Source organism: Rhinoderma darwinii, chromosome 5, assembly GCF_050947455.1.
Source record: "Rhinoderma darwinii isolate aRhiDar2 chromosome 5, aRhiDar2.hap1, whole genome shotgun sequence".
Lineage (NCBI taxonomy): Eukaryota > Metazoa > Chordata > Amphibia > Anura > Rhinodermatidae > Rhinoderma > Rhinoderma darwinii.
Genome location: NC_134691.1, coordinates 28678602 through 28701446, shown reverse-complemented (window position 1 = coordinate 28701446; position 22845 = coordinate 28678602). Strand labels below are relative to the sequence as shown.

Here is a 22845-nt window from a genome sequence, read left to right as displayed (position 1 = left end):
ATGAGCCCTAAGTATCCTGTGTGATACTGTCTGCTGGGGCCCTGTATCTAAGCCTATGATGTGTGATACTGTCTGCTGGGGCCATATATCTAAGTCTATCATGTATGATACTGTCTGCTGGGGCCATGTATCTAAGCTTATCATGTGTGATACTGTCTACTGGGGCCATGTATCTAAGCCTATCATGTACTGTATGATACTGTCTGCTGAGACAATGCATGCAATTATATCCAGCGGTGATGCTATAGGAGCCTTAGTCTTATAGATATGATATCTCCGATGTGTATGTAAAAAATTTATTTCTTTTTCGGGGGTGGGGGGTTAATATATGTCTCGGGGCTTGTGCCCCTGATATTTTAAGACCCTAGCAACGCCCTTGGTTGTACCATAACACATTAGAAAAAGATTATTAATTCTACAGGAGCCTCGAGAGATAAAAATCTAGGTACGGTTTATAGACTTCTTCACCTCACGCATAATTATCAATACTATGCACATTGCAGCATGTCGAGCAATAAAACCTAAGGCCAATGTGGCAATAGAAAAAAAGCTTGAAGTAAGCAAAAAAGTTTCTTTAATTCAAAATATGCTACTTTATATGCATAATTATAATTAAAACCAAACCTCCTCTTTAAAAGTTTAATGCCACTGCTCTATTTACTTTCCAGAATCAGTCGATGATTACTGGAAATGACAATGTAGCAGAGGGCATTAGTGAGGAGGAACGTCGCTACAATTACCAGTACTCCTTGTATTTTCTTCTACTGTAAGTGAGGTTTAATAAGGCTTTGGCTGAGCCAGGAATCCATTAAAGTATTTCCATGTTCAATACGTCTGTCCCTCTTCCCAAACCATCAGTCGGTGAATTCCAAATAAAAAAATAATAATAGACAATGCTCCATTGTTCAGCCCTCCCCGAACATCAACATTTTATCTGCTTTACATTGGCAGCGAATGAGCTGAATGGTATTTCCATATGAACAACAGACGACTGGGGAACTTTTGGAGACAATGTGGTTTGCAGCTGAATATGAAGAATGTACTCGGCGGAGCTGGAACGCGAGCAGGTATCAATCAATCCCCATACAGGTGGACAGCAGATATTTTTTTTCCGCTTAGTCTCAGCATGGTTCCAAAAATAGAAAAATCAGTACATTTTCTTTCTTGGAAGAAACAAACAACAGGTGTACCAATTAAATATGCTGGCACAACAGTGGCAGGGGGGACCGGAGGTCTCGCCAATCTTTCTGCAAGGCATAGCATTTTCATATAGCAGTTTTGTGATGTATATTTATAGAGAAACACAAAAATAAATATAATAAAAAACGTATTAACATATTGTAGATTATTATTATTATTATTATTATATAACACAACAATAAGGCTGGGGTTACCCATACACGGTCTTGTGGTTAGTAGAAGTAAAACGGATCTGCTTTTTAATTTTTTTAGAACAGCACCACACATTTATCCTTTGATAAATGTGTGGTGCTGTTATTTCCGGTACTGCAACTTACGTCATAGCCGGTTAGGGGAAGTATCGAGTGGGCTCGCAGGATCCATACAACCTGGGTGTCGGGTGTATGATACAACCGATACTTCACCGTAACGAGCGGTATTGCACTCAAGCGTGATCCTGCTCGTTTAACCCTTAAGATGCTGCAGTCAATAGCAACCGCAGCATTTAAAGCTTTAAAAAGAGGGGCCCCCCTCTTACAGCTTATCAAAACCCCCGCGACACGATCGCGCGGTGTGGATGACTGTTATGGCAGCCTGGGAGCCTAATAAAGGCCCCCAGGTGTGCCATCTTTGCGCTAATATTAAGCCCTGCCTCTGGTAGGGCTTAATAGAAGTCTGTTGGAAAGACTGTATACTGTAATACATAAGTACATTAGTATCCCTCCTTAGTTGGAGTTGTTTCCTGCATCAATGTGACGCTGTCCAATCTGATCGGACAGCCTCACAGCGATGCAGAGACCTGCAGATCTCATGGGATTTACCTAATCTCGTGAGACTAGCCTCTGTCACTTCAGGAGTCACTGCTGTTCAAAATGCAGGAGTAGAAGCGACAGGGAGAAGAACGGAAGACCCAGACCTTAGATCCAATAGGTGAAACGGCATCACCAGCATTAGGCAAATCTTGCGAGATCTGCAGGTATTCTACATCATTGTGAGGTTGTCCGGGTCACAGCGGTGCAGAAAACAATGCCTACTGAGGAAAGATGATGTCTCTTCCTCTCTGTACCTTTACTCACAATTCGCATATATTTGGCGCCAAAACGAAGCGTGGGCCATAGAAGGACAATGGGGGGCAAAAATAACAATTTACAGCGCTCGAATCGGGGGGATGCTGGGAATAAGGGAAGGTATGTCGTTTAAAAACCCATGAGGGGGTCCTCTTTAAGCTGCAATACCAGACACAGCTTTGTGGCTCTGTTTCTGGGAAAAATCTTTTTTTCTTATCTCATACTACCCCATATTTGGACCAAGAAAGAAAAGAACAGTCACGACCAAATAATTGAAAAAATACAAAGAATCTTGACCGGGGGTCCGCTGCTGAACCCAAGTTCTCTGATCTCCCGGTTATTCCCGTACTCTGCAGGTGTATGTATATTGCTGTTCATATGTTATTATCTTGATTGTATTTACATTTATTCATTGATATATGCCTATCTGTGCAAAAGTTTTATACTTAGTGCCTGCTCGAAAACTACTTAGACACTTTAACATTTTTGGGGGATAATTTTTCCGGATTAGTATTTGGTTGTCCTGCTGCGCTAGTGTTCTGATTCCATCTTTGACTTTGCGAGGGTTACGTTATTTTAATATGTTCTATGTTGTCTGCTTGCATTTGTCTATTTGACTTTAATAAAGGATTCTTTGTATTTTTCCAATTATTTGGTCGTGACTGTTCTTGTCTTTTTTGGTCTAAGTTATTAGTCACTAGGACCACTGATACATTTGGGTTTATTGCTTAGTTGGCTAAATACCCCATATTTGGGCAGCATCTATAAAACCATGTAGTGAAGTTACATGACAATAGAATATTTATCTTAGACTGGCGATACACAATTATCGATTATTATCTATGGGGAATTATTATTGCCCTGATGGTCAAGTTGCAACTTTTCATATCTCAGGGGCCGTTCACATATATGTGTTGTCCCTTCCAGATTCCCTCTGGCATGCTGCAGAAAAGACGGAGGGAAACTGATGCTAGAACTGATCCCATAGCTCTCTATGGGATCTGTTCTGGCACATGGGATATATGTTGTGGTGCCTTACGGCGCTGGACCTGTGCATGAGCCAGATCCAAAAAAGTTACCTGCAGCGTTTTTGGGTCCAGCTCCTAGGGATGTCCGGCACCGTATCCTATCTTAATTCGTTGTAGCCAGATAAACGCCGGGTGCTGCCGCATTCACCTTTCGGTAGCACCCGGAGTGGGAATCCCCGGCCAGAGCATTGCCAATGCTCTGGCCACGGAGCAGGAGCGGAATTTAGTGCCACCCATACGCCACTGTAGATAGCGCCACCCCCTGTAGATAGCGCCACAGTAGCTCCCTCTAGCAGCGGAATCCCCAGCCAGAGCATTGCTGATGCTGTGGCCGGGGATCCCTTCCAATATCAGCCCCTAATGCCACAGTCCATATATGATCAGTGACGTCAAGGGCTACTCCTGGAGCGGAATCCCCTGCCAGCAGAGCATCAGCAACACTCTGGCCAGAGATTCTGCTTCTAGAGGTAACCGCTGAGGTCACTGTCCATATATGGACTGTGGCATTAGGGGGTCCTCCTGGAGGAAACCTCACCCATGGCGTCAGCAATTCATCTCGCCGGGGATTCCGCTGCTAGAGTGAGCTACAGTGGCACTATCTGCAGGGGAAGGGGGGGAGCGTTATACACATTGGGGGTGTCGCTATCTATGGGGGGGACGCTATCTATAGGTGGGCTGCTGTGTGGCGCCATCTACAGGTGGGCTGCTGGGTAGCGCTATCTACAGGGGGAATTGGGCCCCAATGCAAAATCTGCAACAGGGCCCCCACCTACCATGTTTCATCTTATGTAACTGAAGGGCCTCTGCACCCCCTATAGCTACACCCCTTTATGGCACTAGGGACTCATACACTTCAGTCCACATATTCCATAACCTCACAATCACTCTTTACATAGCTTTAGATTTATCCTGTATATTTTGAGTCTTTAGGGATTATTTTGCATGGCTTCCGTAGATGTTGGCCACAGTCCTCAGGACGCACATACAAATGAATACTATAGGCTGCAGGCCACGTTAGGCCTGCAGCTTATAAGGCACTGGGAATCGCGCAAGCCAGCGCGATTACGTCATATCACGCCGGTCTGCGCATGCGTCCCGCCGGAGAGGCAGTGTAGCGCTCTGTCTGTTGCGGAAACGGGTCAAGGTAAGTACAATATCTTTTTTTTAAGGAGCTGTGGGGGAGGAGGCCTGTGTAGCGCTATATACAAGGGGAGGAGGGGGGCTGTGTAGCGCTTTATACAGGGGGGAAAATTGCTGTGTAACACTATATACACAAGGGGAGGAGGGGGCTGTGTAGCACTATATACAAGGGGAGAGGGGGCTGTGTAGCACGATATACAAGGGGAGAGGGGGCTGTGTAGCACTATATACTGGGGGAATTGCTGTGTAGCACTATCTACAGGGGTCTGTGTGGCACTATCTACAGGGTGGGTCTGTGTGGTACTATCTAGAGGTGGTTTGTGTGGCGTTATCTATAAGGACAGTGGTGTAATGAGGGATTCTTTCATTGATGGGCTATTACTGCTGGACTTGTAATATTTTAGTATTTGAAAAAGTAATTAAAACTAATTTAAAATAATTTTTCTTTTTCTCTTATTTAGTCGCTATATTAGCGTTTACTGGGGGGCATTACTTTTGGTCATCAAATCCCCCACCATTGATGGAGACTCGCCCTGCTCCCTAACTGCCCCACTCAGGAGCTGCCAAGAGGGAACATTGTCTACCAGGTCCTTTTATTGGGTTTTCTTAAAAAAACAAACAAACCTCTGTTAGCCTTAATTCAGATGAACCTGTGTCAAATCTGCTGTTTTTCACGGCCGATTTGCATCCGTGCGGTACCCGTCTTCATGGATCCCTCATAGAATTGAGTCTATCGAAGGATCTGTGAAAACTAACATGTCCTATTTTTGCACCGGACGTTCACACGGCCGTGTGACGGCCCTCACATGGACGATTTCAAAGTTCATCTGAATAAGTCCTTTGGGTGTATTCACACTGTGCCTTTTTGCCACGCATCCAAAAAACGCATGTGTTTTTATCTCAATTTGCAAAATCGCGCCAAATCACGTTAAAAACGTAAGCGTTTTTCCCTGCAGTTTTCGGACACATGGTAAAAAAACGAAAAAGCGAAACGCCATGTCCCCGACAGTTCTGGCTCTGACCTCCCATTGAAATCAATGGGAGGCAGAAGAAAAAACCTGTGGCGCTCGTTTATGACCGTTTTTCGCTCCATGTGAACAGGGCCTTAGAACATACTAGTTTAAACCTTTATGACATCTCACAAAAGAGAAACTTTTACATTAGTAGCAGTAGATAGTGCTTGCATCTAAACTTCAGGGCTGCCATAAAAAATATCTAGGTCCCATACAGGCAAGTAGTTAGGGCCCACAAACTCCCTATTTTGTCTTGTACCCTATAACGTACATATGGTGGACATCTGAAGGTTGGTATACTTTTGGTCAAGCATATTGACCCACTGATTTTCAAATAAAGGGGAACAATATGATCTTTATGCCGCCCTTAGGCCCATACCATATATTTAGTGGGTCCACAGAATACCAATTGTGGGCCAAAACATTTACACTTTCGTGAGAAAAAGGGCACCATGATGGGAACCAGCTTTGCACATCAAATAGGGATCTTTCATTTTATAAATAAACCTTTGTAGCTTCCATGGTAGTGGGTGGGTAGCAGTCTTACATCCCTGGTGGCGGGCGGCATGCTATATGCAACTTTCTAAGCAATCAGATCCCACTTTACCGCTGATAAATGGTCAGATGGTACATTGCGTCCCGTACTGTAATTAATCCAACCAACTATTGTTACTACCGATTTGCTAAACTTCTTTAAAGGGTAGACTTATAAAGTAACATGCAATATTCAAGAACACAAAGTAAGACAGCGAGCAGTGAATAAAGAGTGATTAGACATTCACCCGGCATTCTCAGTCCTGATTCTCTACCGCACTCTATTTTTCTTCTCTAATTATTTTCACCTCAGGACTCCTCGTACTGTTTTGCATTCTAATCATCTGTGCCTGTCGTGCTTACAGAACAAACACTCTCCTCTAATGAAATGATTTGTTTTAACATCACTCTTGGGCCCCAGCTTCTTATTACCTTGGGTGCATCTGTCTGCAGTTTCTTGGGTGTCCCTTTGGGCTCCGGAACTTTTGAAGTGTCCTTAATGGAGGGCGAGTCAGCGTGTTCCCCCTTGAGGTTCAGGTTGATGTCCGTACTGGCAGGATGGTCGATATTATTGGAATTCCGATTGCAATGAATAGCTGGAAGAAATGGAATAAAACTGCTTAGGGAAAGCAACACCTTTGCAATTGTAGGAAAAAATAAATCAATTAGAAAAAAACTTTTTTCAAAACAAAAAGTGCAAGTCAGAGAACATTGTATATTTGTCTGTCAATAAAGTAATCAAAAACACTATGGATTTCTTCACTTGTTTAGACTTAGACTATAAAACATAGTAATAGTTACAACAATAACAGATCAAAGGCCTCCGGTCAGAGCCTCCCCCCTCAAAGTCCACATTTTTTATTTCGCAAAACTTCTAATACTTTTTCCTACATCAATGGTGGGCAAGAACTTTTTGAGGTGCTTCCAGTTTGCACCACAAAACTCCTCTAAATGGGTTGTTTTTGTTAATTTTTTTGTTTTTGCATTTATTATATTTTTCAGTTATTATTTGTTTTTTTGCAATGTAACAGTTATTCCCCAAACAATACAACACTGTGGTTATTAAAATTCTGTGTATACAGCAAAATTCAGTTAATCCGCCATTATTAGGACAAGAGAGGTGCCAGATTATCAGATATTTAGGCAGACAAACCAAGATAAAATGTTAACACAATATATGTTACTATGACTTTAATAGAGGAATTTCCTTATTAGATTGAACAATTAGTCATTGTTCAATCTTCAATTTCTGCTATCGGATTATATCTCAGTTTAGAAATATGTGCTGGATTATCATGCTTTCTGGATTATAGACATTTTACTGCTTATTTTATAGTGGTGGCTGTGTATTCATACGTGGGTATATAGAAGGCCCTTTTTAGAACTTGTTCGTTAAACGGCTATAACTTTTTTATGTGTTGGGCTAGCGACATGATTTTTGTGTTGTTTTTTTGCTATTTTAGAATTTTTAGGCTTAAAGTTTAAAAATAATAACATAATCTGGTAATAACAATGTTTTACCCCAAAATAGACCTTTATTTGTGATCGTCATTGTCTACCGTAAAGTTTAATATATTACATGTCTATTTTAGGGTAATTGGCTCAAGGCTAGCGTTACGACAATGATTGGCGGGGGGGAACGTTTTTTTTGGGCTGGGTATTTTATGTGTATTATTATAAATTATTTTTTGCACTCTGCTTTACTTTTACACTCTGCTTTACTATGGTTTGTCCCTCAAAGGTCAGAAAAGACCTTTGGGGGACTTTTTTTTTTTACTTCTTCTTTTACACCATGCTTATCCACTGTAACTGGGGCTGCACAGCAGCCCCAGTTACGCCTCATTCACACGACAGAGTCCGAGTGTCGGCCGATAAAATCGGCCGTTTTGGGCCGTTTTTCCCGGCTGGTTTGCATCCGTTCCGATTCCGTTCCGGGCCGTGTTGCCGTTTTTAACGGCCGATTTTGACCCGTTTTGCATCCGTTTTTTTCCCTGTCCGTTTTAAAATCAGATGAATTTCATTTAAATTTGTTGCCACACACCGCCCTTTGTGGATAATGCCACACAGCCCTCTGTAGGTAATGCCACCCAGCCCTCTGTTGGTAATGCCACCCAGCTCCCTGCAGGTAATGCCACCAAGCCCCCTATAGGTAATGCCACCCTGCCCCCTATAGGTAATGCCACCCTGCCCCTTGTAGGTAATGCCACCCAGCTCCCTGTTGGTAATGCCACCCTGCCCCTTGTTGGTAATGCCACCCAGCTCCCTGTTGGTAATGCCACCCTGCCCCTTGTAGGTAATGCCACCCTGCCCCTTGTAGGTAATGCCACCCAGCTCCCTATTGGTAATGCCACCCAGCCCCCTGCAGGTAATGCCACCCAGCCCCCTGTAGGTGATGCCACCCAGCCCCCTGTAGGTGATGCCACCCAGCCCCCTGTAGGTGATGCCACCCAGCCCCCTGTAGGTGATGCCACCAAGTCCCCTGTAGGTGATGCCACCAAGTTTCCTGTAGGTGATGCCACACAGCCCCCTGTAGGTTGCACCCAACCCCCCCCCCATTCCAGGAGAAGTCACTGACTTCAATGTCCATATATGGACAGTGTAGTCACTGACTTTTCCTGGAGAGGAATTCCCTGCCACAGGTCGGGGATTCCGCTGCAGAAGTGAGTGACATCGCTGTGTCCATATATGGACAGTGTAGTCACGCACTTCTCCTGTAGCGGAATCCCCGGCCATAGTTCGGGGATTCCGCTGCAGAAGTGAGTGACGTCGCTGTGTCCATATATGGACAGTGTAGTCACTCTCTTCTCCTGTAGCGGAATCCCCGGCCATAGAGTCGGGGATTCCGCTGCAGAAGTGAGTGACTTCGCTGTGTCCATATATGGACAGTGTAGTCACTCTCTTCTCCTGTAGCGGAATCCCCAATCCCCGGCCGGGGATTGGGGATTCCGACTCCTACAGGGAGCAAAAAAAGACCCTCCTCCTCCTCCTCACATGCACTCTGCAGCTCCAGATACAGCCCCCTGTAGATAGCTCGTGATACAGCCCCCTATAGATAGTGCCACACACAGCCCCCTGTAGATAGCTCCACACACAGCACCCCTGTAGATAGCGCCAGATACAGCCACCTGTAGATAGCTCCAGATACAGCCCCCCTGTACATAGCGCCAGATACAGCACCCCTGTACATAGCGCCACACACAGCCCCCCTGTAGATTCCTCCACACACAGCCCCCCTGTACATAGCGCCAGACACAGCACCCCTGTAGATAGTTCCAGATACAGCCCCCCTGTAGATAGCGCCAGACACAGCCCCCCTGTAGATAGTTCCAGATACAGCCCCCTGTACATAGCCGTGTTGCATCCGTTTTTTTCCCTGTCCGTTTTAAAATCAGATGAATTTCATTTAAATTTGTTGCCACACACCGCCCTTTGTGGATAATGCCACACAGCCCCCTGTAGGTAATGCCACCCAGCCCTCTGTTGGTAATGCCACCCAGCTCCCTGCAGGTAATGCCACCCAGCCCCCTGTTGGTAATGCTACCCAGCCCCCTGTTGGTAATGCCACCCAGCCCCCTGCAGGTAATGCCACCAAGCCCCCTACAGGTAATGCCACCCTGCCCCCTATAGGTAATGCCACCCTGCCCCCTGTAGGTAATGCCACCCTGCCCCTTGTAGGTAATGCCATCCAGCTCCCTGTTGGTAATGCCACCCAGTTCCCTGTTGGTAATGCCACCCAGCCCCCTGCAGATAATGCCACCCAGCCCCCTGCAGATAATGCCACCCAGCCCCCTGCAGGTAATGCCACCCAGCCCCCTATAGGTAATGCCACCCTGCCCCTGTAGGTAATGCCACCCTGCCCCTTGTAGGTAATGCCACCCAGCTCCCTGTTGGTAATGCCACCCAGTTCCCTGTGGGTAATGCCACCCAGCTCCTTGTTGGTAATGCCACCCTGCCCCTTGTAGGTAATGCCACCCTGCCCCTTGTAGGTAATGCCACCCAGCTCCCTGTTGGTAATGCCACCCTGTCCCTTGTAGGCAATGCCACCCTGCCCCCTGTAGGTAATGCCACCTAGCTCCCTGTTAATGCCACCCAGCTCCCTGTTGGTAATGCCACCCAGCCCCCTGTTGGTAATGCCACCCAGCCCCCTTTTGGTAATGCCATCCAGCCCCCTTTTGGTAATGCCACCCAGCCCCCTGCAGGTAATGCCACCCAGCCTCCTGCAGGTAATGTCACCTTGCCCCTATAGGTAATGCCATCCTGCCCCCTGTAGGTAATGCCACCCAGCTCCCTGTTGGTAATGCCACCCTGCCCCTTGTAGGTAATGCCACCCAGCTCCCTGTTGGTAATGCCACCCTGCCCCTTGTAGGTAATGCCACCCTGCCCCTTGTAGGTAATGCCAACCAGATCCCTGTTGGTAATGCCACCCAGCCCCCTGCAGGTAATGCCACCCAGCCCCCTGTAGGTGATGCCACCCAGCCCCCTGTAGGTGATGCCACCCAGCCCCCTGTAGGTGATGCCACCAAGTCCCCTGTAGGTGATGCCACCAAGTCCCCTGTAGGTGATGCCACCAAGTCTCCTGTAGGTGATGCCACACAGCCCCCTGTAGGTTGCACCCATCCCCCCCCCCCCATTCCAGGAGAAGTCACTGACTTCAATGTCCATATATGGACAGTGTAGTCACTGACTTTTCCTGGAGAGGAATTCCCTGCCACAGGTCGGGAATTCCACTTCAGAAGTGAGTGACGTCACTGTGTCCATATATGGACAGTGTAGTCACTCACTTCACCTGTAGCGGAATCCCCGGCCATAGAGTCGGGGATTCCGCTGCAGAAGTGAGTGACATCGCTGTGTCCATATATGGACAGTGTAGTCACGCACTTCTCCTGTAGCGGAATCCCCGGCCATAGTTCGGGGATTCCGCTGCAGAATTGAGTGACGTCGCTGTGTCCATATATGGAGAGTGTAGTCACTCTCTTCTCCTGTAGCGGAATCCCCGGCCATAGAGTCGGGGATTCCGCTGCAGAAGTGAGTGACTTCGCTGTGTCCATATATGGACAGTGTAGTCACTCTCTTCTCCTGTAGCGGAATCCCCAATCCCCGGCCGTGGATTGGGGATTCCGACTCCTACAGGGAGCAAAAAAAGACCCTCCTCCTCCTCCTCACATGCACTCTGCAGATCCAGATACAGCCCCCTGTAGATAGCTCGTGATACAGCCCCCTATAGATAGTGCCACACACAGCCCCCTGTAGATAGCTCCACACACAGCACCCCTGTAGATAGCGCCAGATACAGCCACCTGTAGATAGCTCCAGATACAGCACCCCTGTACATAGCGCCACACACAGCCCCCCTGTAGATTCCTCCACACACAGCCCCCCTGTATATAGCGCCAGACACAGCACCCCTGTAGATAGTTCCAGATACAGCCCCCCTGTAGATAGCGCCAGACACAGCCCCCCTGTAGATAGTTCCAGATACAGCCCCCTGTACATAGCTCCACACATAGCCCCCCTGTAGATTGCTCCACACACAGCCCCCCTGTACATAGCGCTAGATACAGCCCCCTGTAGATAGCTCCACACACAGCCCCCCTGTAGGTAGCGCAACACACAGCCCCTTAGGTCTTATTCACACAACAGGGTCCGAGTGTCGGCCGTTTTTGGCCATTTTTCCCGGACGTTTTGCATCCATTCCGATTCCGTTCCGTGCCGTGTTGTCGTTTTTAACGGACGATTTTGACCCGTATTGCATGCATTTTTTTCCCTGTCCGTTTTAAAATCGGATGACTTTCATTTAAATTTGTTGCCACACACTTGCCTCTGTAGATAATGCCACAGCCCCCCTGGTAGGTAATGCCACACAGCCCCCTGTAGGTAATGCCACCCAGCCCCCTGTAGGTAATGCCACCCAGCCCTCTGCATGTAATGCCACCCAGCCCCCTGCAGGTAATGCCACCCAGCCCCCTGATCGCAATGAGACCCAGCCCCCTGCAGGTAATGCCACCCAGCCCCCTGTATGTAATGCCATCCAGCCCTCTGCAGGTAATGCCACCCAGCCCCTGGCAGGTAATGCCACCCAGCCCTCTGCAGGTAATTCCACCCTGCCCCCAGCAGGTAATGCCACCCTGCCCCCAGCAGGTAATGCCATCCAGCCCCCTGTAGGTAATGCCACCCAGCCCTCTGCAGGTAATGCAACCCAGCCCTCTTCAGGTAATGCCACCCAGCCCCTGGCAGGTAATGCCACCCAGCCCCCTTTATGTAATGCCACCCAGCCCCCTGCAGGTAATGCCACCCAGCCCCCTGCAGGTAATGCCACCCAGCATCCTGTATGTAATGCCACCAAGTCCTCTGTAGGTATTGCCACACAGCCCCCTGTAGGTTGCACCCATCCCCCCCCCTTCCAGGAGAAGTCACTGACTTCAATGTCCATATATGGACAGTGTAGTTACTGACTTCTCCTGGAGAAGAATTCCCGGCTACAGGGTTGGGTATTCCTCTTCAGAAGTGAGTGACGTCACTGTGTCCTTGGAGGCCCTCAGGCGTATAAGCCGTTGGACCCATGACTGTGTGGCACGGAAGGGGTTAAAGGAGGGACATTTCTGGCTAGGTGTAGGCCTTTCTAAGATAGGTAGTGGGGGCATAAGCCCTTACAAGGGCAGAGGGCATCCGCCCCCACTGGGCGTTTTTGGGGCAGTCTTGTGGGTCTTGCCCACCCTCCCCTTCTGGGTTTTATAAGCTGAGGGTGGGCAGACATCTTCCTCTTCTGGTTGTTACTTGTGACAGCGGGTCAAGCAGGATCCACCTGTTATCAATCACATCTAAGTTTTATTGTTTTTTTTCTTTTTAAATCAGACAGTCCTTTAATCCCTTCGCACACCCTGACGTGCCATTACGTCCGGGTGCGGGGGGTGATGCTTGGAGCACGCTCAAGTGCTGAGCGCGCTCCATATGCTGCGGGTGTCGGCTGTATTTTACAGCGGACACACGGGACTAACAGCTGGGAGCAGCGATCGCGCTGTTCCTGGCTGTTTAACCCCTCAAATGCTGCGGTCAATCACGACCGCAGCATCTGAGGCGTTGAAAAGAGGGGAGCGGGCCTGTGGCAGGGCTTAACACAGGGGTCACAAACTCAGCCGGGTAAGTGGGCCACATACAGAAAAAAATGGGAAGTTGACGGGCCGCATTACTTTCAAATTTGGTACAATACAAAATTATTGTTAATGAATTAGTTATTTGAACTACTATAACACTACATTACTATAATAATAATAATACTACATTACTATAATAATAGCGCTAGGTTTAAAATTTGAGAGAATTCTCCACGTGTTTATTTCAACAATCCAGTTTTCCAGTTTAAGGCTGGATTCACACGAGCACATTACATCCGTAATGGACGGAACGTATTTCGACCGCAAGTCCCGGACCGAACACAGTGCAGGGAGCCGGGTTCCTAGCATCATAGTTATGTACGACGATAGGAGTCCCTGCCTCTCCATGGAACTACTGTCCCGTACTGAAAACATGATTACAGTACGGGACAGTTGTCCTGCAGCGAGGCAGGGACTCCTAGCATCGTACATAACTATGATGCTAGGAGCCCGGTTCCCTGCAGTGTGTTCGGTCCAGGATTTGCGGCCAAAATACGTTCCGTCCATTACGGACGTAATGTGCTCGTGTGAATCCAGCCTAAGTGTCCCTAAATGCAGTCCGGCGGCTCAGTTAGCAGTGTTTGGCAGACACACGTCAAAATTGGGCAGCCCCTCATTAGAGCCCGCAAATAATTTTTTTGCAGTTTCCCAGTACATTATATGGAACTATAAATGGTAACAAAAGAAACTACAACTCCTCCCGCAAAAAATAAGCCCTCACACCGCTCTATTGACAGAAAAATAAACAAGTTAAGGCTCTTGGAATGAGGGGAGTGAAAAACGAAAATGAAAAATCAAAAAATGTCTTCGTCCCGAAGGGGTTAAGGACAAGTGAGAATAAATAAAGAAGAGGCTGGACGGCAGCACGGAGGGCTTAACGGGAAGCCTCCATGACTGCCATAGGAGGGACAGCCAATAGGGGAAGAGAGGGTTAGTTAGGCAGGGAGAGGGAGGAGATGGAGCGGGGAGGAGCCGGGGGTGTTGCTGTTCTTCCCGCTGTTTTCGGCATTGAGCCGGAAGCAGCGGGAGGAGCAGCAAGTAAGATAATCAGCTCCCCTGCTCCGGCTTACCTGATCGCTGGCCCGGATCTTTCAGGCAGGGCCCGTCTTCGCGCCGAGCCCGGCGCTCTGTGTCGGCGGCCCGCAGGGATGCGCTCCCCTCCCCCGCCCCTGTCTCAGACGCTGGTCACAGGGCGGTGGGGGGAGAGGTGAGGATCACTGCCCCTGCTCCGATAAAGCAGGGGGTGTCAGGGGAGCGGCGGTAGCTCAGGCTAGGTCACCCCCCCGGCTCCCGGAGGTCCCGCCACCTGATCGGGGGAGTCCGGATGTGGCCCCCGCGGGCCCGCGTCGCAATGGGAGCCCTTAGGGACGCTGCAGGCCAGGCTGCTGGGATGGGCGCCTCCTCCCAGGGCCTGCGTCCTGGCAGGAATCCCCAGCCGCGACGGTGCTCGGCGGTTAACAGGGAGTTGCAGGCCGGGCTCCCTGTCATACTTCCACAATCAGAGGCAGTTTTTCGGCATGCAGTCCACGGCCGCCCCGCATGGTGATGTTACGGCCAGGGGGCAGGCTTCCTCAAGAGCATCGGTGAGGACGTCAAGATCGGCGACGACGACGCGGCAACAGGTTCAGTCGGGACTCTGGGTCCCTGAGTTCGGGCGGCAGGTTGTCGGCTCATCTGCCAGCGTGCCTGGATCCCTGTGCGGAGATGTCGGTGCGAGTACCAATCAGCAGCAAGAGATGATCTGGAAGATGGGGGAGCTGGATGAGTCGCAACGAGGTCAGAATTTTCCGGCTGGCGGGAACACAGCGCCTGGGCAGCCTGGTGAGTGTATAACTCTTACTCTACCGTATTCAGCAATTTTCATGTCGGGTGTTGGGGGTGGAGGCAGCGAGCGCGGATGTATCGGCGGGCGGTGGCGCGATGCATAACAGTTTTAGTGGGTTGTTTGCGCGAGTTGGTCGGGCGATTGGATAGGGCAGCGGCGCCTGTAGTTCCAGCGGAGTCCCTGGGGGGAGGTCTGTGACCGGATTTGGAGGACAATGTACGTGGTAATTTTCTTTTCTGCCGCTTGCTAAAGTCATTTTGGAATGGCAAGCGGGATGAGAGTAAGAAGGGGGAAGAGGAACGTCGGCGGTATAGGCTTATCCCGCAAACGTTCGTCAATTGGTCCCAAGTTTTGCTATTTGGCAAGCGTGATCGGAGAAAAGGTGCCGAAAAAATTGCTCGGCGTTGTTTTATTATTGGTATGCCATCGGGTTTGCCTATCGGGCGTACGGGGGGTAGGGAGATTGTTCAGGGGCATTGTACAGTGTACGTCGCTACCAAAACATGGCAGGCTCCACTTCTCGGTGTTGTCTTTTTGTCCTAGAGGTTGACTGGCCTCTATCCTCTTTTGTCAGGCTTGGTTGCGGTCCGGCCGGCGATCAGGGGATCAAAAAGGATATTGCGCGGTGGTTACGAGTTACGGCCAGGTTAAGCAGTCCTTTCCCGGGAGCGTGGGCAAGGTGGTCAGTCTAGTCAGTCCGGACAGGGCTCTGGGTCAAAGTTGGGGTTCTGATGGCAATTCCACGATGGCCGATGTAAGTTGGGTGCCATGTGTAGATTTGAGCGTGTCTGTGCGGAGCGCAACGGGTCCTTGCATTGGGCCTGAAAAGGCATGCGGAAAGGTAGGCGGCCAAGCCCTCAGTCTCCTGCCGTTGGTCAAGGGGCGGTCGCCGGTGTGGGTAAAAAGGATGGCCCGGTATCTAAGTGAGTGTCCGGATAGAGGTGCAGCTAGGATAATTTACGAAGGGTTTTGTGTGGTTTTTGTTATCCCTCCTCCTCCACACGAGGTTCCGGTTACCAGTCGCAACCTTGGATCGGCTTATTTGCACTCGGCGGTCGGCTCGGGTAAACTTTGGAAGGAAGTGTCGTTGGGTCGCGGGCCGGGCCGGTTTCCGATCCGCCGATAGAGAATCTAGTGGTATTCCCCTTAGGGTTTTGGGCCAAAGCGGGGCCTCATAAATTCCGGCTGATTCAGCATTTGCTTTCCCAGGGGATCGTACGTGAATGAGGGGATAGATAACGACTTATGCTCGGTTGTTTACGGGTCATTCGACACGGCGGTGCATTAGTGCAGTAGGCGGGGCACGGGTCGCTGGTGGAAAAAACTGACCTCTAGGCAGCTTTCCGGTTGCTGCCTGTACATCCAGAGAGCCAACGGATGTTGGGTTGCTTCTGGAACGGGGGGTTTTATGTCAATAGGTGGCTTCCAATGCAATGCTCTCGGTCTGGCGCATGCTTTGAAGCGGTTAGTAGTTTCGTGGAATGGGTGACGAAGGGCGTAGCTGGGGTGGATTTATTACTACATTAGCTTGATGAGTTCGTGCGTCGGCTCTAGCGGTTCCCCTGTTTGCGGTAACGTATTGCATTCATCGCAGGAGATTGCGACGGATTTTGGAATCCCTCTGGCGCCTGGTACAACCGGGAGCCCGGTTTCTATCATTTGTTTTAAGGGATCGAAATGCATTCAGCGCAATTTAGTGCAGGCTTCCTGAAGAAATAAAATTGCTGCCATTGCGGCAGGAGGTGAGGTGGGCTTGACGATTGAAGAAGATCATTTTGCGCGATCTCCAGTAGCTGATGGGGAAGTTGAAATTTGCCTGTCGGATTATGCCAAGGGGTAGAATTTTAGTAGGCGATTGGCGGCAGCAACAGCGGGTATCCGGGCATCCCGCTATTTTTTGGGAGGATTGGTTTGGATCACAAGGCTGATCTACAGGTCGGGGATGCGTTCCTAGGGCAATAGAACGATAGATCGCTGTGGATGTCACCGGTACATGATATGGGCAAGTTGGAGCTGTTGACTGATGCGGCGGGGCCGGTGGTTTTGGCGCATAGGCAGGAGGTCAATGGTGTGCGGGGAACTGGCCGGATAGCTGGGTGACCAGGGTCTTACGCGGAATCTGGCCCGTCTTGAGCTCTCCCCAGGGTGGTTGTGGTGACCATTTGGAGGGGGGGATAGGCCCAGGGATAAAAGGTTCGGTTCCACTGCAATGATATGGGGGTGGGTTAGCAATTAACAACTTATCAGCTTCTTCTCCATCTGTGGTTTCAGTTTTGTGTCATCTAGTTTTGGTGGCTGGTCTTAAACACGCGGGTTGTTGCGCTGCATGTACCAGGGGTTTCCAATTGTATTGCTGATGCTCTTTCTCGCTCGCAGGGGGATCGATTTCGCTAATTGGCACCGGCAGTGGAGCTGTTCGGTTTGGTTTGCTCGGAGCATCTCTGGGATCGGGTTTTCGGTACCGGGGAACGGTTGATGGGGCGGTCGCTGGCTAGGGTGACTTGTAGCACTTGTTCGGCTTGTTGGCAGCAGTGGGAGGAGCGGGTAAGAGTTTCGGTAACATCAGTACGGAAAAGGACCGGTTGGTAGCATGGTTGTGCTGGGGGATGTTGGGGAGGTGGTGGGGGGGTCGCATCGGGGGTATGCGTCCCCCAAAAAAGGTACATGGTTTGAAGACTTCATAGGGTGTTATCCCTCTGAAGTGGTCTTCTGGTAGTTGTAGCCATCTGCAGAGGTGAGCGGGGCCTCCGAGCTGGTTCACGGCTGGAGGTAAGGTGTTGGTGGTGGTTGCAGATGGCTAACTCGAGGTAAAGCGTATCTAAAAAGTTTTTCCCTGGCCAAAGTGAGTAGTTTGTTGCTGGTGGGGCGTTTTGATTTAAATCACGGGGTTTCCAGGAGGTGTCCAAGATGTGACCCAGATGTGGGTCTGTGCGGGGATAGACTAGAGTTGTTTTTGCGGCTGTCCAAGACTGATCAAATGGGTCGGTAGTGTTTTGCCCTTCCGGGATCGGCGATGTGTCCGGTGGCTTTTAAGGTTGCTTTCAGCCATGCGGTGGGGTGCCGGAGTCGCCATTACTCCGTCATGAGAATGGCTCGATTTTGTTCGAGTATCAAGTTGGTGCTAGATGTTAAAAATGCTTGGCTGAGGTTGGCGTGGGGCAGGGGTATTACCCGTCCCACTCATTCAGGATCTGCGCTGCTACTGAAGCGGGGCGTTGGGGGTTGGAGGATGAGGGTGTTCGTCGCAGTAGCCGATGGTGAGTCCGATAGGTTTCAGTCTCACGTGCGCCCTTATTTGTTGGGTGTGGGTAATGGTGTTTTGATTGTTTTCATATGAGATGCTTGTTTTCTTTTCAGATCATCGCCCTTGTTTAGGGGGGGGCTTTTGGGACAATCTTTGGGCACTGGGGGATGTCTGGGGGTGCGCCCGATTCGGGAGTTGGTGCGGGAGATTAAGCGCAATTTATTGTGTTTATGGGCATCTTATCCTCACCTAGTGATTGTGTGGTCGGACATAGTTCCAAGGAGATTTGGCGTTTAGCGCGGGCGGTGTCACGTTTTGTTGCCAAGAACGGGGGCATTTGTGTTTGTCACATGGACCTGGAGTCAGGAGTCGGGAATTATTGGAGGGGTGAGGGGGTACATTTGACCGAGGTTGGAATTGATCCTGGCCTTAGCAGACGGAATTGAGAGGGCGGTGGTGGCTTGGAGGGACTCACAGGCTTAAGGTGGTCAAGGCCTGTTTCACTGTGGCGGGGGGAGTCCTTGAGGTTGGTCAGTACAAAATGGTGGGGGGTCGCATCGGGGGTATGCGTCCCCCAAAACGGTAGATCATTTGAAGACTTCATGGGGTGTTATCCCTTTGAAGTGGTCTTCTGGTGGAAGGTATATCACTTGAAGGCTTCATCGGGTGTTATCCCTTTGAAGTGGTCTTCTGGTGGAAGGTATATCATTTGAAGACTTCATCGGGTGTTATCCCTTTGAAGTGGTCTTCTGGTGGTTGGAGCCATCTGCAGAGGTGAGCGGTGCCTCCGAGCTGGTTTACGGCTGGAGGTAAAGAGTTGGTGGTGGTTTGCAGATGGCTAACTTAAAGGAAATCCGGTGTTAAAAAGGGCTTCAAGGACTTCCCCTGCTCTGTTAAGTGTAAATAATGTTGATTGTTATTTATGATTCTGACCCATGTTGGGTCATGGAATTATAGGAGGAATTCTCTGGTCGAATTCCTAAGGGAGTTATCCGAATGTTTCGGATTAAATTGCATTAAAAAATAATGTCAATTAATAAACGGCTGCTGTGGCCATTTCACATCCAACCTCGGTTGTCACGTGTCTTTATGGGAAGGGAAAGGGGAATAAAAGGTTAACAGGGTCAATCAGCACAGGACTCTACTTAGGCCAGTCATGAGGTAAATGATTCGCTGCTGTAGCCTGCAATTGGAAGAAAGTCCTAATTGATGTAATAGCATTGCATTGATCGTGTCGAAAGGTCCAGTATAAGGCCCTGCTCATACAGAGTATTTTTGCAGGCAGAAAAAAAATCCACCTTGAGAATTCCTTCAGGAATTTTGAGGCAGATTTTAAACTGCCTGCGCTTTTTTTCTGCGGCCATTCAATCCAATGCAAGGACCAGGGAAAAAAAAACTGAGTTTTTTCTGACTACAATTGGAGGAAAACCGTGGCAAGAAATAACATCCTGCTTTCCCAGGTGGCCAAAAGCCACCTGGGGGAAAAAAAACGCCTCAGCCTCCCATTGAAATCAATGGGAGCGATTTCAGCCTTTTTTGGCACAGATTCCGACGTGGTTTCCGTGTCAAAATCAGCGCCCAAAAACTTTGTGTGAACTGACCCGAAGGCTGGGTTTCCACGCATTGGATATGCTGCGTAAAAACTCCACGGCGTATCCGACCTGGAACCCGCAACAGCTTCCGTCCGAAAATCCGCACCACATTGTAGTGCGTTTTTTCTGATGGAATTTCCGGTGTGGAATGCAGCGCTCGTAAAAAAACAAAAACGTCCATACTTGCCCCCTCCCTCTTCTCTGCGCGTAGTTCGGCCTCCTACGATGAAGTTGCAGGCCATGTAATGTTGCAGCCTGTGATTGGCTGCAGCAGTCACATGGGATGTAACGTCATCCCAGGAGGCCAGACTGCAGGAAGGAGAGAGTTCTGGGTAAGTATGATTTTTTTTCCTGAGTTGAAATTTTGGCGGCGCAATCGCTGCGACTCTGTCGCAAAAGGCGCAACACTTGGCTTTCTGTTGTGGGTTCTGCATCCCCATTGAATTCATTAGGGAAAACCCGCAATAGACAAGCAACAAAATGCAGCATGAATTAACAAGGTGCAGAATTCAATTCCGCTCCGCAGGTCAATTTATTAACGTTTACGCTGCGATTTCCTAAATCTCATACACTTTGCTGCTACTGTAAATGCTGCAGAATTTTTGCACAGAATTCCGTTGCGGACATTCCACAGCGTTTACAGTACGTGGGAACCCGGCTTAAAAGTTCTTCTCAGACATAGCAGCGGCCCATAGCGAAGAACAGGCAGTATGATTACAGCAGGTTGCGGGAACGCACTTCATCCACATTATGATGACAATATGTGATTAGTGAAGTACAGAGACCGCCGACTCCACGATACACCAGCACTTGGAGGAAAATACATATTTTGCCTCTTTCCTCTGTCATCTGATCTCATGCCATAAAGAAATACAGGCTTGAAAGGTCACTATTTTTAATACATTAAAAAGCACCTTTTTTGCAAAGGTAAAAAACATGAAAAATTGCTTTATAAAAATAGTTTTTCATAAAATATATTTTTATATATATATATATATATATATATAATTATTTTTTTTAAATGTTGCTTTGGTTACTGCTTGGTACCATTCACAGAGAGAAAATAACAGAAAAATGCACTTACTATACAAATAAGGGTATGTTCACACGCAGTAGCAAAATACGTCTGAAATTACGGAGCTGTTTTCGCCTGAAAACAGCTCCTGATTTTCAGACGTTTTTGTAACTACTCGCGTTTTTCGCTGCGTATTCTGGAGTCAATGAAAAACGGCTCCAAAAACTTCCCAAGAAGTGACATGCACTTCTTTGACACGGGCGCCTTTTTACGCGCCGTCTTTTGACAGCAACGCGTAAAATAACACCTCGTGGGAACAGGAAATTGTAAAAACCCAATGGGCAGATGTTTGTAGGCATAATGGAGCCGTTTTTTCAGGCGTAATTCGAGGCGTAAAACATACCTTTAGGGTATGTTCACACGAGGGCGTCCGTAACGGCTGAAATTACGGGGATGTTTCAGCCTGAAAACATCCCCGTAATTTCAGCCGTAACGGCATGTGCAGGCGCTTGAACGCCGCATCCATTACGGACGTAATTTGCGCTGCTTTTCATTGGAGTCAATGAATAACGCCTCCAATTATGGCCAAAGAAGTGACAGGTCACTTCTTTGACGCGGGGGCGTCTATTTACGCGCTGTCATTTGACAGCGGCGCGTAAATTACGCCTCGTGTAAACAGACAAACGTCTGCCCATTGCTTTCAATGGGCAGATGTTTGTCAGCGCTATTGAGGCGCTATTTTCGGACGTAATTCGGGGCAAAATTAGTGCGTGTGAACATACCCTTAAAGTGCAATCTTGAAAATATGTCAAGGGCACACATCAGCCCCACAATCACTTAATCTTAGATATGTGAGATAAAGCTGTTATCATGGAGTCAGTGATCACATTTAGGCCGGATTCACACGAGCGGCGCAAAAGGCACTTAACAGCTCCGTGTGTCATCAGCGTATGATGCGCGGCTGCGTGATTTTCGCGCAGCCGCCATCATTATGACACTCCATTTTGGATGCTTGTAAACAGAAAAGAACGTGGTGCTTTTCTGTTTTCATTCCTAGTTTTACAGCTGTTGCGCGAATGACGCGCGTCCCACGGAAGTGCTTCCGTGAGGCATGCGTGATGCGCGAAATACCCACAAAGAACGGACATGTCGTGACTTTTTCGCAGCGGACTCACGTTGCGTAAAAATTACGCAACTGTCTGCACGGCCCCATAGACTAATATAGGTCCGTGCGACGCACGTGAAAATCACGCGCGTTGCACGGACGTATATCCCGTTCGTCTGAATAAGCCCTAAATAACATTACATATAACCTTTCCCCTGCCGGAAATGGATGATGCCAAGACACAAATAAACTGCATGGCAAATGGAAGTACAGCTGTAGCAGAGCTGGGTTTATGTAGGACTGAACACAAACTTATTGAGTGGTCTTAAAGCGACCCCCCTAAGCTCCTGCTTACTAAGATGTATCTCCTTCAGTCTATGTGTGACAATTACCCAATAATCTTCTTTTTCTCACGGGCAGTTCAGTAGTCTGTATTTTATAATCATTCTTCCCTTGCTGTATTAGGAATCATTTCTCCATGAGTTTGTAATGGGCTTGTGTTTATACACAGCAGCCAATCATCAGAGACAGAGCTGCAGTGGGGAGGGAGGGAGCAGCAGCCTGAACCAATAAAGAGACAGAAGGTGTGTCTTAGACTACCTCAGACTCCCTGTAGACACTCTAGCTAAGCTGTAATCACAAATCACAACTCTACCGTAATGGAGCTGAAGTAAAATGTAGCCAAGCAGCGAGCAGGGAGGAAAATAAATAGCAAGTAAGCATCACCTCTAGGTACTGACTTACATATTTTTGAGCACACAATTGGACAGTCCCTTTAACTCAGTTACTAGAATGTACAGCTGGTGATATTACGTTAGCAATAATATCTGTCCAGGATGAAACAATCCCCTCACACTACTGGATTCGGACAGTTTTGGGTGTGGACAACACCCTAAAATACCTCTAAAATTGCCATTTCATGTGTTCAGCTTCTCAGTGGTAACATACAAGA

The 22845-nt window shown here is 48.7% G+C and overlaps 1 protein-coding gene across 4 annotated transcripts in view; it reads right to left on the bottom strand.

Moving 5' to 3' along the window:
• The window catches only part of SAMD12 (sterile alpha motif domain containing 12), a 609026-nt gene that overhangs the window by 542160 nt on the left and 44021 nt on the right, over positions 1–22845 (bottom strand). For all 4 annotated transcript variants that reach the window (XM_075827980.1, XM_075827983.1, XM_075827981.1 and 1 more), the window contains exon 2: positions 6394–6557. In XM_075827980.1, coding sequence (XP_075684095.1) covers positions 6394–6557 — 164 coding nt within the window. The remainder of the gene's footprint in view (positions 1–6393; positions 6558–22845) is intronic.